This window comes from Lissotriton vulgaris, chromosome 6 (genome assembly GCF_964263255.1).
Source record: "Lissotriton vulgaris chromosome 6, aLisVul1.2, whole genome shotgun sequence".
NCBI classification, from domain to species: domain Eukaryota; kingdom Metazoa; phylum Chordata; class Amphibia; order Caudata; family Salamandridae; genus Lissotriton; species Lissotriton vulgaris.
Genome location: NC_141694.1, coordinates 965947759 through 965960373, shown reverse-complemented (window position 1 = coordinate 965960373; position 12615 = coordinate 965947759). Strand labels below are relative to the sequence as shown.

Below are 12615 nucleotides of genomic sequence, written 5' to 3'. Positions count from 1 at the left end.
GCAGTCTTGCACCACGCCGCCACCAGAATAGTAGAGACAGGAAAGACCACGCAAATCCAAGACGTTGTATCTTCGGCAAAGATTTATTAAAGGAGAGCCACCTAATCATATATATATATATATATATATATATATATATATATATATATATATATATATATATATATATAATATATATATATATATATTATTTTTTTTATCGAAATCCACACTCCTGATATGCCAGCAGGACAAACAGGTACGGGCCACAGCTTCTTCAGGTTTCACCAAGCAGTGCTTTATTGCATGGTGTAAATAAAATAAATCAGCATCACGGAAATGCGAAGATTAGTGTCCAGCCTGACGCGTTTCGACCACGTTTCCGCGGTCTTGATCACATGATGCGCTGGACCAATCAAAAATTCTTTATAGAGTGCACAATCTAGAATCACCTCCCCTGGAGCCAACACAATGAAAGAAATACTTAGCGATTCATAAATCTGTTCAATTCGTTTCTATGCTAATGTCAAAGGATATAACCAATTAATGTCTAACGACATACAATACTGGTTAAAATTGAATTGACATGAATAAATATACGACTGATAAAAATGTATAAAAATCAATGTTACAAATTATACATACAGGTTAAAACAGGGATAAAAAGCAACGTGCATACATTTTCAGAAACCGTAATGGTTGCTCATGTCAACTCCTGTATGGAAAATAGTTCTTCAGTCAAGAAGCATCGCATGGGTTGTCGCTATCTCACAAAGTATTGATCCAAGCTCCCCCATAAAGTGCAAAAGATTTAAAGTGCAAGTGCAAAAGAGGTGCAAATTAACTAAACTTGTGCAAAATATACAATTCATGAAATGATGGCACATATATTGTCAGTTGTTTGAATCTTTAAATACAAAAGTGCAAATGCACGATAAACACATCGGTTAAATGCAAAGAGGCAATTATTTGACTTAATTTTCTTGGTTAACATTCGCTGAGACAGCATGGTAAACCTCCACCAGAAACACACAACAACGTTAGAGTGGAAGCTCGGAATAAATCCTCAGAATTAAAAATGATCAGAGTAAAAGCCAGGGTCAAAAACCGAGAAATGCTGTATGAATATAAAAATCAGTAAAAACTACAGTACATTGAAAATTGAAAACAGAGTTGGACTGAAATGGCTTCCCAGAACAATAGAGAGTGACTGCCCGAGTGGAACTAAGCTGTAATGACTATCATTGCTAATTCACAAAAAATTGTGAAGGTTTTCCCCCGTATTAAGACCGTTTGGTAACTCCTTCTCCCTGTTGCCACCACGTAAGGACTTCGGTACAGAACCAATCACATAATATTTCAGGTCATTTAAGTTGTTGTTACAAACATGTTTTAGATGCCTAGTGACTGGGTAGTTCAGATCCGAATTAACCACAGCACGAAGATGTTGTAAGATGTAGTTAAACACCTGGGTTCAGATTTACAAGCCCCGTGCCCCACTTATGCGTGTCTTTTCCCATGTTAAAAGTGATGCCAAAGTGGCGCAAGGGGCTTGTAAATCTGCCCCCTGGAATTTAACACTCCTACGTACTAAAGTTGGCAGGTACATTATAAAATGTACACTGCGAACTCAGTACGGCAAGTGAGATGACCCTGGATTTTAATGGGTCTATCACCAAATGCTGTTGTGTATTTGGTGATGTTTTTACCAAATTTACATGCACGGCACGTGTTACATTTGAAAAAAACCTGACCTGGGAGACAATCAGTTTTCAGACACAATTACCTCCGGGCTGCTCTTGACAGGTGCATCCATCATTGAGGGTGCACAGCTAATGTGAGAGTAGGAAGTTTGGGCACGATTTGAGATATTGTTAGATCAGATAACACTATTGCCCAATGTTTAAAAATAATCTTCCTGATTGCTCTCTCCTGGCAGCCACCGCTCTGGACTATCAGTCCCCTGGATAGAAGTAGTTGTACTCACATTGGTGCCAGCATTTTGGCCCTGGAGGAATTCCTCTCTATTGTGCTCATTGGCCTTGTTCAATGCCTGTATACGCTCAGACTGCTTGTAGCCCCTGGCTTAGAATCTCTGTAGAGCTTCCGCCTGACATTTCGCAAGATATATAGATAGATAGATAGATAGATAGATAGATAGATAGATAGATAGATAGATAGATAGATAGATAGATAGATAGATAGATAGATAGATAGATATTTAGCAATTTTCCATTTACTTAATCTATGTTAGCACCTTGCTCTGGCTCTGCCAATCAAAATACTTGGAATTCTGGCCTAACAACTAGAATGTGCATTCCATTCTGGCCTCTGTGGCTGCAGCATGAAGCAGGTTATAAAGCTAGAGAACAAACACTGCATTTCAAGGAGAGAACATGGGTCTGTAGTAAAAGAAAACAAAATGGCCCCCGGGACTGGTTTAAACCAACGAATGACAGATTATGAGTCATTTGCAAAAGAACATCAAACCTGACATGCATCAAATAAAAGTCCTGAATAGTAAAAAAAAATGGCAAAAACATTGGCAAGGAATATGTATGTGAAATGTGTTTCCTACCGAACAGAGAGCATAACACAGTGAAGCTGTGCAGTTATCGGAGTGCAGGTTGAAGGCTGTAAGTATAACACGAACAATGCGTATGAAAATAACCCAATTATTCATATAAATAATTTAGGGTATACAGTAGTGATCTGGAATGCCTGATAATCTGTAACTAGAGATGGTTTCTGCACAATTTGCAAAATCAACATGTCCCTGTTCAGGACAGCCTCTTTTGCATACTGCTCTGAGCCTCCAATTGGGTAATAGTGTTGGTGTAGTATATCTCCCCATACTTATTTCATACAAGACCTCAGAAGTACCAGATAATGGAGTGACTTTGGAGGGCTTGTCAGTGAGATTCTAGTGGGCAGGCCTACAGAGACTAGGGAACTCATGCTGCAAATCTTCATTGACCGATTGACCAACTGAACCTATTTATAGACTGCATATTTACTACTGAGCACCTTGGCGCTCTTAAACTAGTCAGTACTCCAGTACTACAGATTCCCTCCTTACTTAACAGAAGAGTGAGTTCTTTAGAGAGTTATAGAAAACCAAGGGTCTCCGGTTTGACAATTGGATCCAGGGACATTTTAAGGATTTTGGGGGCCCTTGACCAAAAGTATTTAGGGGGGCCTATTCGGAACAGCTTTGAATTTATGATCCAGTTTTAGCTCGTTCATGCCGTCTTTGGCCAGGTCAGTGACAGTGCACAGGCACACTGGCCCATATTCTAAATGTGTTTACATCTAATAATCAGGGATACTGATGTGCTGATGTGTTTTCTACATTGCAATACAGAGGCAGCTCACTAATATCACTGCAAATAATCTCTGTGAGAACCTACCAGTTCTCATATGTGAGGTCCTGTATTTATCTAAAAAATCATTTTCATGGATATTTGCATGAAACCAAAACACACATTTTCTCTCCAAAATGTGTGTAATTGACTCTCACACATCACCCACGATAATAAAAAAATTAAAGGAAAACGCTATATAAAATAATGTGTTTAAGAATTTATCAAGGTCATCAGGGCAAGACTCTCTTGAGATCAGAGCTGCCTCTATCAGGGGCCCCCTGAAAGGCTAGGGCCCTGGACCAGAGCCCACTTTGACAATACCTTAAAACGCTTCTGATTAGATCCAGAGTTTTGGCCCATAACCCCTAAATGAATGTCCTCCAGGACATACCTAGGAGGACCTGTGCACGTTTTATAAATCTGTTTTCATCATCCGCATACCCGTACCTGTTATACAGGGACAGAGTTAATAGTCCCCTGCGAGCGAGGCTTCGAGACGAGTCATGGCAGGGAAAGACAGCTGTCCTGAAGAAAGGAGGGCTCCGTGCAAAAGAATGCTAGGTAACGGTTATTCGTTGCAGAATACCATAAGAGAATCTGTTATTGAATGTGTAACTGATGCACTCCTGACGGGCTTCTGTCATGTTGTAAAAAAACAAACAAAAAAAAGAGTACAGCTGTTTGTCGAAGACAAATATACAATGGGAGCACTATCACACATACCAATGCAAATTCTACCCCGTAACTGTCTGTACATCCATATGAGGGGGCCTCTTAAACATTCAACCCCAGCTATATACATCTCTTACTGAGACAGACAACTTTCTCCAACATCGGGGAATATATTTGTAGACAATTGTAAAGTAGGTTAATAATCTCACCTGGTTAAATGTCTGCAATTTAGTAGCCGTTGGTTGAAATATCAGAAAACATTTATTACCTTTTTATCATTTTACATCATTTATTGTTGGTGAGCAGACACTACTGCCATTATTACAAGATGCGGGGAATTGTGGGAGTGTTTACCACACCAGTTAAATACCATTACCCAAGGGAGGGATATTTATCTTGTGCGGCAAATATCTTCTATTTTGTATTTTTAATTTGGATGTGAGGCATAACATGCAGAATCAGTAAAGGACACATCTAATCCCACGTTTTGCCTTTTGTCCAAGACTTAAATCAGTTTCAGAAGGTCCGGCCTGTAATCACACAACTCCTGATTCTGATGCCTGCATAAATATCTGTTGACAAGGGATCGGACTTTAAAAGCAAGCTCATACCCTATCCGACCTGTGAGTTAAGGACACACAAACACATTGATGGTTGAGTTTGTCGGCTGTTGATAACATCTTGGATTGGGTGCTCTAGGTGTCCAGTTTGCTGCCTGTTCATCGTGCCCTCCTCGAAAGATCAAATATTTGTTACTCATCAGGCACAGATAGCTCCAAGAGCAGACATCTTGGAGTAAAACATTAATTAAACACTTCTTTCCTCCTTTAGGGCTCTTGTGCCGTGGACAGAGAACCAGTGACCCTGGAGGGGGGCAAACAGTTTGGTCTGTCACGGAACAGCCATGTAGCTGTTGCATTTGATGACACTAAAGTGAAGAACAGGTATGTCATATCACATTACTTTTTGTTATGAGTTTTCAGTTGACATGGCAACATGATGTGTAGCACCCCTTTCCATACAGATGCGTTATGAACTAAAGACTGCAAAGAAAGGTTCCTGGTATGGCTAGCTGAATACATTTCAGGACACAAATATATGGTAGGCCAACCCTCGTGAAAAGGCCATTGTAGATGGAAAACCTTACCCACAGCTGAGGTTGGGTACTTAATTTCGGAGATTACGTCAACCACAAATGTTGCAAGATTTACCGACCGTTCTTGCTAAAATTTGAATTTCACTCATTCTGTGCATGAAATGAATTTTGTCACTGGATAAAGTCCTCTATTAAGAAAGACTTTACAGTTAGGGGTAATAGTTCTCAAAAACATAATTTATAGAGTTCTCTGTAACTTAAGCGTTACATGTGTTTGCTGCAGGCGCGCAACACCCATTGGACTCAAAGGGCTTCAGGCCCCCCGTCGTGTGTGGCAGCCCGGGATGAGACAGCTTCCCGGGCACACACACATAGCCGACCTGAGCACTTCACAGGTCTATTAAATACCATTTGCATGTTAATGAGGCCTTGCTGTTGTTTCACCCCTTCTAAGAGCACCTGCAGCTCCACTGCATGTTGCTTAAAGATTCAGCCCTCCCCCGAAATTCTTACTTAGACCCCCCCCCCCGAAATTTGGCTCTAGTTGCGCCTCTGGTTTACAGTAAGATTGCAGAATATAACTTGATGCCAGCTATGCACAGCAAATTGTCTGAAGAGGATTTTAACATACAGTCCATATGTGAGAGTACTGGGAGCATATTCTTCCAGAAGCCACTTGTTAGAAATGGGGTTTCTGGTTGGCTGGGGTAAACACCTAAGCAAGGCAGAACCCACCCCCTTGATAGTTGGGCAGAGCAGTCAGGCTTATCCCAGAGGCAATGTATAAGGGGAGACACACACACTCACTCACTCACTCGCTCGCTCGCTCACTCACTCACTCACTCACTCACTCACTCACTCACTCACTCACTCACTCGCTTTACCACCCATTAATCATAACTGCTGGGCCTACCATGCTAGCTTGTGAATGTGAGTAAAAACAACATGTACCCCAACATCAGGTCACAAATGAAGCCATTATGTAGGGAGGAAAAACACATAGATCCACCTAAACATCACCAGTTAATGCCAGTTATGCAGTAAAAACCCGTAGGCCACAGGTGCACCTGTACGCCTACTATTGGCCTTACAGTAACTTCAATAAAAAGGAGATGTGGCAAGTTTCTCTAGGCAACCAGGGGCCTCTGGCAAAGTTGCGCCCATGTCGCAACATTTCAGCAAAAGCTCCAAGGTAGGTGTCAGTATGGGAGGCAGACACGCACTACCAGTATCGGTTGTGGCACTTTGCTGGGTCCCCCTCAGGCAAAATCAGCAGGTGGGGCTGCTTGCAAACATGTGGTACAGCCCTCGCCACCCGAAACTCATTGGCACTCAGCATATGAATGCTTCGATGTCGGTGACCTCCTCTGGTTCTCGAGCGGGCGTGCCACTTTGCAACAATGCTTTGGGCCAGCCGAGGTTGCAAGAGACCTCCATTGGTCTCTCGATGTTGCACTGCCTGTGGAGCCAACCACCCGCTAGCAGCCATGCTACTCGATCTCCTCAGTGGTACGGGAGCAACTCGATCTGAGCGGTGCTGCAGTGGAGGCCGCTTCTACCTCCTGCAGCTGTGGGAATCCTGGGTGGCTTCAGGAGGTGTTGCGGGGGTGCCACAGGAGGCTTCACTGCTGTGTCAGTTGCCAGGCAACGCTTGGTGGTTCTGCTGCCCTTACCCAGCTGGGGAGTGGCCTCACTCTGGTCCTTCAAGGTCAAAGACCTCATAGCACTTTGGACGGCGACTCAATTGTTGCTAGTCGCCGGTTAAGGGGCACAAGCAATTTTTATTCCTGGAAGCATAAGGGAGCTTACCAGCGAGGAGAGCACATAGGGACTTTCCAGAAAGTAAAGCACAACAAAGTTTCGGTATGGCACCAGGAATTTCCAATAAAGTAAAAGCAACAGTGACGTCTAATAAAGTAAAAGCACAAGGAACTAGTTCTTTTCTTAGATGGAAAATAGAGCTCTCACCATGCTTTGTTTTGCAAATTGATGAAAGAATAGTCTAGTCCTTTCTTCTGCTCCACGCAGGAGCAGCAACTGGCCCACCAAACACACAGCAGGGCCAATGCTTTTCATACAAATTCTTCAGCTCTCCTCCCAGGCAAGTTGCCTTTTGGTCCAGCAAGGAAATTTCCTGAAGTCTTTAATCTCCCTAAGACTTCCAACAGGAGGCAAACACACACGAGCCCTTTGAATTTCTTCAAAAGCAGGATACCACAGCAGAGCATAAATAGTCAGTCCTTTTTCCTCTACCACAGACAGAGGCAGAAACTGCAGGCCAACCCACCCCTCGCAAGAAAAGGTGGAGCTCTTCGCACAGCTCTTCAGCTGTTCTTCCTGGCAGGGTCCTCTTGTTTCCAGATGTAATATAAAGTCCTGGGATTTCAGGTCCAATAATTATACCCATTTTCTAATTGAAGTCTTTGTTTCAGACCAACGGAGCTTAGTCCCAACCAGTTCTGTCCGCCCTGGTTCAGCATGAACACAGGAGTGTGGATACAGCATTGGGAAAAGGAGACACAGCCTATTTAGTTACTCACAAAACACCTCTTACCACTCTAAATGCAGAGCAGGTCTCTTCAGCCTAGTGATGAGTCACCCAGGCAAGGTAGGGCACATCTCAAACCCCCTTGGGACTGTCTAGAGTGAATGCACATCCCCAGCTCCTGTCACTCCAAAACCAAACAATGAAAATACAACAGGCAGAGGCACACAGAATGGTAAGGCAAGAAAATGCCCACTTATTGGCATTTTCAAACACACAATTTAAAAACGACCTTTACTAAAAGGTGTGTTATTAAATTCTGAGTTCAGAGAGTCTAAACTCCATTTCTCTATCTGGTCCTAATTGAAAGTTGCACACATAAAATGTTACAGTGCAGTTACAATGTTAACCTATGAGACAGACAGCTGATTAACAGTGACAAACGAAATACAGTATTTCACTATTAGGACATATCATACACCAGTACATACCCTACATTTCACCTACACTGCACTCTGCACATGGGGTACCTTGGGCCTTCTTTCGGGGTGCCCTACATGTAAGAAAAGGGAAGGTTTGTGCCTGGCAAGTGGGTGCTCTTGCTAGGTCAGCATGGCAGCTGAAACCTGTGCATGAAGACACTGCAGTGGCAAGCCTGAGACACATTTACAGGGCTACTCATGTGGGTGACACAACCAGTGCTGCAAGCCCACTAGTAGAATTTGTTTTACAGACCATGGCACACTCATTGTATTTTACTAGAGACTTACCAGTAAATCAAATATGCAAATCATTGATAACCAATCATAATCATACTTTACTCAGAGAGCAAAAGCACTTTAGCACTGATCAGCAGTAGTAAAGAGCACAGAATCCTATATCCAACAAAAACAGGGCCAGACAAATAGGAGGCACAAGACAAAAAGTTTAGGGATAAACCTGTAAAAAGGGCAAGGTTTAACACCACTTAATCGAGAACTACATCACTCGGCTTACTGTAAATGATGATAGAGAACATTTTGTTTATACCTTTTTGTTGCTACTTCCTTCTTAGTTGCAGTATGACTATTCTTAGGTTTGAAATCTCTTTTTGACACTTGGAGCCTCATTCACAAAGTGATTTCCAAGCTTGTTGAAAGAGAGAAGGCATTTGCATGGGAAAAATGTGTTTTGCATAAAGAATAAAATGCAAGTGCCCATTGGACTGCATTTGCCCAGGGAGGTATCGACCAGCATGAAGAAGTCTGCATTCGGGAAAAGAGTGGACAGGAATATATCACATGGTGCTCCCAGTAGTGTGCATGGAAACCTGCAGCTTCTTTCAGGGGGTACTATTGGGAATGTTTGTGCATCCCCCGAAGCAGTAAAAAATCTGCAGCCTTTTATTGGAGTACAGTTACGAGTAAAGATTTAATATTTTTCTAAATTAATCAGGCCCATGAATTGTGAATGTGATAAGGGTATAGTGGGAAACCTTTTTCTCACCGGCATCTCAGAGTCTATTAACTGGCTATCAGTTTATCATACTCAGAAGAATTAACGGTAGGCACAAATCCTAGGTACCAGTAATCCAGGATCGTTCCAAGACAGCAACAGTAGTACAAGTGTGGCATACCTTACCTAGTCACATTTAATTTTACTTGTCTACAAGTGAGTACAGGTTCTAGCTCTGCAAAACCAACCGGAACCCTAATGCATTACTCGATGAGCAACACCACCTACTGTACTGGGAATTACTTCTATGCCATCATCACGATTTACTGGAGTCTACACGTCTTTGTGACCAAAAGCGCCTTATACCCAGGGCCATTGGTGTTATGCTACAGTCTTGCAGCGTTGGCTAAGTTATGTGGCAACACAATGCAGTATTAACTGATTTGTGACTTTAACACAAATTAATACTGTCTGAGCAGATGCTTCAGCTCATTAGTACCGTTTTCAACACCTTAATACAACATATAGTTACTAAAAGGTGACAAGTTAACCTGTGTGATAGGTCTGGCACTTTACAGCACTACTTGAGTGCTGTTTTTACTTTTTAGCAACAACCAATCCGTTTTGAGCTAGAAAGATAATTTTTGTAGAAATCTGCAAATAATGCAGCAGGAGCAGATTGCGTCTGCCATAAAGGTATTCATACTTCCTACCTTTTTGGGCTCCCATCCATAATGATTCTTCTAGCCATATCAAATTCTAGAAAAATGACGCAAGTCAAAACTGGAGGTTGGATCTGAGATATAATGTCTGAAGTCCAATGTCTCTCAGACTAACCTAGCTTCAGTTGTCTTCATCACCTTTCTTACACCTACCTTCAACTCTCTGTCTGTCGCTTTAAACTGCCTCCTACTCACCTATCTCTCACCTATCACTTAGATGCCTCTTTTTCACCCTTTCCACTCTCTGCAGTGTTTTTTTCCCCTGGCTCTATTTTACCCCTTTGTTCAGACCTGTTTCCCCTTTATATGTATCTTTCTCATCTTTCTGCCAGGTCTCTGTCTTTTCCTCTGCCAGCTGTCTCTTTTTCGCCTGTCTTTCTTAAACGTCTCTCTTGTCTCTCTCATATCTGTCTGTCTCTACCTTTCAGCAAATAACTCTTACTCAGCTGTTTCTTTCTTTTTATTACTCTCTCTCATTCATACATGCTTCTGTATCACACCTATCTGTTGTGTCTGCTTCCTCCCATCTGGTCCATCTACTCCTCCCTCGTTCCTCCCTCTCTACTGTCTGCTGTAATTCCCCTGACATGTCCAAAGACAGCACGAGACATGGAGGCGCCGTTTGGCCCGGCCTTCTCATTCAGCAACAATAAATGATGTTGCAAAGTTTTGTTATTTTCAGTTTACCATTGTGCTATTACCACTGTGCTAGGTTTTTGGTGGAGATACATACTACAAAAGCAGCTCAGCACATGTACCACCGACCAGAAATTGTAACATTTTGTTTCAGTGCAGTGTAGTTTCACTTGTAAATGTTTTTTTATTGCAGGCAACAAGTTAATGTTCAGGAAAGCCCTGTTTAGCATTCCTGGCACTACTTTAGCGATCTCCTAGGAAAGGGGCCACAAGGGTGGTGCCAGGTATCACAAGGGGCAAGCTGGGGGTGCTAAAGCAACCGCTGCCGACCCCTAAATGACGTCTGTGGGAGGCCCCAATGGCACACAAACTGCTGAGCCAACCTGAACAGAAATGAGATGCTTTTATACTAGACATGAGAAAGCAAAATACACAGGGTTGATGGATGGAATGCAGAAAAAAACAAAACATTCACCACCAGTCAAAAGATCTGACTTAAATCCATCATTATTTTGCTCACCATGCCACTCCAGTTCAGACCTCACCATATGCAAATCAGTCTTGACCCTGTACCTCATGGGAACAGTAGAGCCCGAACTGCCAAGCCTGGTACTCCTTGGACCGAAAACAGGCATATTAGGACCAGTTTTGGAGTTTCACCCCTCATCAGCCTGGATAGCTTGAATCCGATGGCACAGTGAGCCTGTGACCCACGTTTGAGCATACCCAGCGCACTTAGGGTGAGAAAGCAAAAGACATAGAATTGATGGATGGAATGCAGAACAAATCAAAACATTCACCCCCAGTCAAGAGATCTGGGTTAAATCCATCATTATTTTGCTCACCATGCCACCACAGTTTAGATCTGGCCATATTCAAATCAGTCTTGACCCTGTGCCTCATGGGAATAGTCCAGCCCAACCTGCCATGTCAGGTCCTCCCTGGACTGGAAACAAGCATCCCAGGACCTGTTTTGGGGTTTCACCCCATATCAGCCAGGATAGCTTAAATCCAGTGGCACGGTGAGCCAAGGACCCTCGTCTGGGCATACCCGGTGCACTTAGGGTGAGAAAGCAAAAAACACAGAGTTGATTGATGGAATGCAGAACAAATCAAAACATTCACCACCATTCAAGAAATCTGGGTTAAATCCATCATAATTTTGCTCACCATGCCATGTGCAAATCAGTCTTGACCCTGTGCCTCATAGGAACAGTCCAGCCTGAACTGCCAAGTCAGGTCCTCTCTAGACCGGAAACAAGCATCCTAAGACAGGTTTCGGGTTTCACCCCTCATCAGTCAGGATAGCATGAAACAAGTGGCACAGTGAGCCCGGGTCCCACGTCTGGGCATACTTTGGCACACTTAGACTTTTTGAGAGGGTACCAGGCCAAATTGAAAGACCAGTTTGGAACAGTAGAATTGACACTGCCACACTGCCCCACACGGACACATATCTAGAAGTGTTGACAGCTAAAACTGACGAGAGACCACTGTGAACATTCCTGGGAACACACACCAGTACACTTCCCACAGCGGAGATAAACAGGACCAATAATTTGGGACCCTACAACATACCCCTATCTAGTTGGACATGACTGGAAGACACAGAGGAGCCATGGCACTTTTCACCCAATACTCTAACAGAGACTATCTCCCACCCCTCAACCCCAGTAAAATGATGCACCAGCCAGTACTATATAGAACTGGCAGTCAGGCAAGCGATGATCCAGAAGTGAGTTCATGTCCTCACGTTCCTGGAAGAGGGAGATAGAAGAAAGTGCAAGATACTGATCTGAAGCAACTAAGACTGTGCTGAACCACCACTAGTTAGTTGCCACAACATTTCTACTGTTTAAAGTTGGGCGGTTGGGGTCTACTTAAATCATGACAAGTGATGGCCTTGCACACATCACAGCCAATAGTCTGGTGGGGACTTGGTAAAAGGGGAGACCAACCACAGGAATTTGCTCTTGATGATGTGAAGATGGCGTGCACACTCATGTAAAAGGTTGGTGTTTTACCAATCTGTATCTGCAAAGCATAGTAGTAAAGAATCGCTTGGGAAAAAGGAGGATTTATGAGGATTTATGAATGTAAGGAGTTTCCATGGCCCTAAGATCTTTGATGCCAAACTACTGAAGTATTTTTCTTTAAAAAGCTCCTCTGCACTCACCTCCTCAAATGTAAAAGTTTTTTTTAAATCACTGTGTGACCCCAGGTTTC

The 12615-nt window shown here is 43.0% G+C and overlaps 1 protein-coding gene across 7 annotated transcripts in view; it reads left to right on the top strand.

Moving 5' to 3' along the window:
* Positions 1-12615, top strand: part of LAMA2 (laminin subunit alpha 2) — a 3858378-nt gene that overhangs the window by 3745290 nt on the left and 100473 nt on the right. For all 7 annotated transcript variants that reach the window (XM_086927001.1, XM_086926997.1, XM_086927002.1 and 4 more), the window contains one exon: positions 4848-4960. In XM_086927001.1, coding sequence (XP_086783127.1) covers positions 4848-4960 — 113 coding nt within the window. The remainder of the gene's footprint in view (positions 1-4847; positions 4961-12615) is intronic.